General features: G+C 33.9%; 2 protein-coding genes across 3 annotated transcripts in view; one reads left to right on the top strand and one right to left on the bottom strand.

Annotated features, from left to right (window-relative positions):
* LOC107839282 (mitochondrial adenine nucleotide transporter ADNT1) overlaps positions 1 to 813 on the top strand; it is a 6,603-nt gene extending 5,790 nt beyond the window's left edge. Inside the window, exon 8 of the mRNA XM_016682702.2 lies at positions 446 to 813. Within this exon, the coding sequence (XP_016538188.1) occupies positions 446 to 529 (84 nt within the window). The 3' untranslated portion in view covers positions 530 to 813. The remainder of the gene's footprint in view (positions 1 to 445) is intronic.
* A 334-nt stretch (positions 814 to 1,147) lies between these two features.
* LOC107839283 lies at positions 1,148 to 2,893 on the bottom strand. 2 transcript variants are annotated; one of them, XM_016682703.2, is made up of 3 exons: positions 2,612 to 2,893; positions 1,726 to 2,067; positions 1,148 to 1,453 (listed from the first exon to the last, which is right to left on the bottom strand). In XM_016682703.2, exons 2-3 carry the CDS (start codon positions 2,037 to 2,039, stop codon positions 1,435 to 1,437), a joined length of 333 nt encoding a protein of 110 aa, XP_016538189.1. In that variant the 5' UTR covers positions 2,040 to 2,067; positions 2,612 to 2,893; the 3' UTR covers positions 1,148 to 1,434. The 2 variants fall into 2 exon arrangements, with proteins under 2 accessions (XP_016538189.1, XP_047250450.1); XM_047394494.1 differs by having other exon boundaries at positions 1,726 to 2,893.
* Positions 2,894 to 4,255: the final 1,362 nt, after the last annotated feature.

Raw genomic sequence — 4,255 nt, 5'->3', positions numbered from 1 at the left:
CTCGGACTAGTCATCTTACTCCCAGCTCTCCTTGCCATCCCCCCTCCCCGGTGTTAAAATTTTCTCGTTCCCCCCCCCCCCCCCCCCCCCCCCCTCCCCCCCAAAAGCACCACCAACAGAGTCATGCTAAATTGTGTTTCAACTTGGGACTAATTGGACAATGGTATTTCTGGAGATCTCTGCAGCGTCAAAATCTCCATTTGAGTCTTGAAATAGTTGGTCTTTGCAGAGTCAAAAGTTCACTTCACAAGCTCTAATACTCTCTCGACTACTGTAAGCAATATTACCAAGCTTCTTGTAAAACATGAAACTGTGAACTATCCTCTTTATACGTAGACGTGATGAACTTTCTCAGACTAATAATTGGTTTAACTGGTGTTACTATGATTAGTTCCCTTCTATAATACATTTCAGGATCATTCCTAACTGATCATTATTTTTTCAGGTTGTCCCTTCAATAGCTATTGCTTTTGTGACATATGAGCAAGTGAAGGACCTATTGGGAGTTGAGATCAGGATATCTGATTGATGAAGACAGGCTCCAATGTTTTTCCACTGCATACGATAATTTTGTAGGCAAGGATAGATAGAGTGATAATAACATGGCGGGTTACCCCGTCTAAACAGAGAATTTACGATTCTGTTTTAGCTTGTGACAGAAAGTTTAGGACTTTCCAGTTGTGCTTATAATTCCCTATGTATTTGCTTATTCCATATTGTCAATAAGCAAAATTTACAACAGTGTAATGACTAATTTGAATGTCTTGCTATGGTTCAAGTGAAGAAAAGCTGATTGCTGGTTGCCTTTGCTAATCCTGGTCTCCATTGTACTTGTGGTCGAATTTTTCTGGCGTCTTCACCAGTTTTCAGCTCTCTTTTTTTCATTGGAAAAAGTTGAACAGTTTAGGTAAGAAAAGGGGTACTCACTCATGATCTAGTGTATTCTGTAATGCCATTTTGTATGTTCTGATTAATATGACGTGAATCGTTTCTTTTAAGAAAATTTGGGTTGCTATGATGTATGCTGTCTACTGAACTGCTTTATCCGCTGGAGGGCTAAACATTTTACTACCTTGCAAAGTAGGTGAGTGTTCGGTATGTGTAATGGATGAAAATCAATGGGTTTGAGCTCGAGAATGGGCAACACTTGACCAGATAAATTTAGACTAGTTGAATCAATGATTTTCGGATACCAGAAGCAAAAGAAAAAAAAAGAGTTGGCATTTGCAAAAGAGTGATCAATTCTACTTCTAGTACTACTCTTTTACATGTATGTTTTCTTGAAAGGTTTGAATGCTACACCTCAACGATCTATCTCTCTTGCACTCACACTTGATGCGAAAAAACATACTATGAAAGGTAGCTTCTATGGCCTTGCTGGAAACCTTCTTTTGGTACATTTCTTGCTGCTAGCTTTGCTGGATGTTGATTTCTTCACATTTTTCTGCAATGCCTGAATCAAAAGATGAATCATCTTGCTGGTAAAAGGAAATGAACTTTTACTATTAACACAATCAATTAGTATTAATTTTGTGCTCCTGTCCAAAAAAAGAATGGCATGATGTCAAAACATCTAATTTTCTAAGGTCCTAACTCGTACACGGTCTACCTTCCCTAGTTCCACTTTGTGGGTTACATATGTTTTCGTCGTCGTTGCTGTAAGACAAACATGTTAAAATTCGTTTTGGAGAAACATAGTGAAAGAAAAACTACTAAGGTTTTTACCTGCAATCTCTAAACTTGGTCGAAAATCTCTGAGTATTTGGTTCAATAGTCCTGTATTTATTGATACCACTTCGTTTCCTGACACGAGGATCAGAAACGACTTTATGTTCTTGTTTATCTTTGACATTTTCATGAACCTCCGTTGTTCCATCAAAATCAAGTTCTTCAGATGATAACGAAAGAAACGAGAGAACTAGAATGAGATTCAGCTCTTTAAGAAACAATGTCCTTGAATTCTCATCACAATTGTCTTCCTCTGTATCTACCAAATGTTCTTCTACCTCCATTCCATTGGTTGCAGCAGATTCAGCCATTTCTGTTTTCTAAATTTGTAGCTACAAACTGCAAATAAAAAGAATAATAAAAGCACAGCGCAATGCACTAAAGCTTCTCTATGCACGGGTCTAGAAAGTCAAACCACAAGTATTTATTATGACTAGCCTTGCTCTGCAGAAAACTATCAGAGCTTGAACCCGTAACCTCTCGGTCACGTGGCAACAACTTTACCCAGGCAGTAACTACACATTAATAACCATAATAATTGAATATATCATCAACAAGAAAAGGAACAAATTACCTTGTTGCGTGCGTGTTAGGAAAATTTGAAGTATATTTAAAATAAAAAAGGACGACTTTGCATACATGTACGAGTGTTCATATATGGTTTCAACTTTGATTTAACCATCCACCCTTTTTTTTCCATGTAACAGTAACCAGAAATTGCTGTATAATAGGCAAAAGTTTGGCTTATAAATAGGGATACGACCTTTCAATTATTTTATTTTCTTGCTTAATCCCATGTTCAATTCATGATTTTGTAGGTGTAATAATCTGTAAAACATGAAATCTGAAGCAAAAATAAGAGTAGGAAGATATATTTGCGTACCTGTATGTAGCGTGGATAGTACGAAACCTATTCGGAATAACAGTAATACCTTGAACACAAAAACCAGAAAGAGAGAGAGAGAGAGAGAGAGAGAGAGAGTGGAGTAGGGCAATTGAGAGAAATTTCTGATAACAACTGCTTCCCCAACCACCTTAAATAGGCCCGCGGTGCAAGCCGAACTAGTTGGTTACCGATGGCTATCGGCAAGCTGCTTTTATAGTCTTTTAGCTTCTCTCTTGGGATCCGTTTGACCATATATTTCCCAACTAGTTTTGGGGAAGCCTTGACAAATTATGTCTAATCATATATATACTCCTTGTCCAATTTTATGTGTTATCATTCGACCCGATAAAAAATTTAAGAAATAAGTGATGATTTTATTTGTTTTTCTTAAAATTATTTTAATATTTATTTTTAATTATATTTTCTTAATAAGTGGGGATCCATTAAAGATAAAATGAAAATGATGTCATTAAATAGTTATAAATAAAGAAAGGTGATATTCTTTTTAAATCGGATAAAAAAGGAAATTACGACATATAAAATGAAATATAGGGAGTAATTTGTTATTTGATAAATAATTTAAATTCTCAAATACTAAAAAAAAAAAAGAAATTAATATTTGGGTAAAATTTTATTTTTTAAAAACTTTTAAAAGTGAAATATATTTTCAAATACTATTAATAAATACATAGTGAAATTTTACCAAATCTTCAAAAAGAAAATATTTCGAAAATATTTAAGAATTTATGACCAAACTCTAGATTAATTACTTGAGAGTTGTAGTGGAATTTTTAGCCAAAATAATGCCATATTTTTTGGGATCTAAACTTTCTCCTTCAAATTCAATTATGGTAACTGCGCATCATTCATCTTTTAAGACTTCAGTTTATAGTCTTGATTGACATAAATCACTCATAAAATAGAATAACTTAAATGTTAGTAATTTATTTTCTCATGAGCCAATTTTCACATTAGAATCTAACTAAATTCACTTACATGTGAATCCTTTTTTGTAAAAATAATCCTGCTTTTTTGGCTCCCAATTAATCTATTATCATCTTCCAAGTTATGCTCGTAAGTATGTGAATTTAGTTGGGCTTAATTCCACGCGGAATCCAGATGCCATCCCGAGTGAGAAAAAGTAATTTAAATATTAGTTTTAATTATATTTTTGTTGATTTTTATATTAGTTGAGATTATAAGTGTTTAGAAGAGTGTGAAATTAATAACGGATAAGTAAAAATGAAAAAAAAAAAAAAAAAAAAAGTACCATTCAAAGTGGTAAGCACGAATGTTATTCCTACCATGCATATGTGTAACATTTTGCTATCAATCCAAGAGAGTAAAAAAATGACAGGGTCAGGCTGGTGTATTAAAACTTTCATTATGCGCAGGGTTTTTATGGAGGAACCTGAATCACAATAATCTAATATATGTAACTTTATCTTGCATTTCTGTTGGTGGCTATTTTCAAAGCTTAAATCCATGACCTCCCAATCACACGAATTAAGTGTTAGATGTTTTAAAATAAATTAATAAATTTTACTTTGAGAGTAAAGCTTTTAATGAAGTAAAAATACGAATATGTGGTCGTCCTCAATCCTTAAATGTGCAAAGTTAGTTCTTGGAGAGTAAGTATTA

The sequence above is a fragment of the Capsicum annuum genome, chromosome 8, assembly GCF_002878395.1.
Source record: "Capsicum annuum cultivar UCD-10X-F1 chromosome 8, UCD10Xv1.1, whole genome shotgun sequence".
NCBI classification, from domain to species: domain Eukaryota; kingdom Viridiplantae; phylum Streptophyta; class Magnoliopsida; order Solanales; family Solanaceae; genus Capsicum; species Capsicum annuum.
The sequence above is the reverse complement of the archived record's forward strand: the minus strand, read 5'-3'. Positions and strand labels throughout refer to the sequence as shown.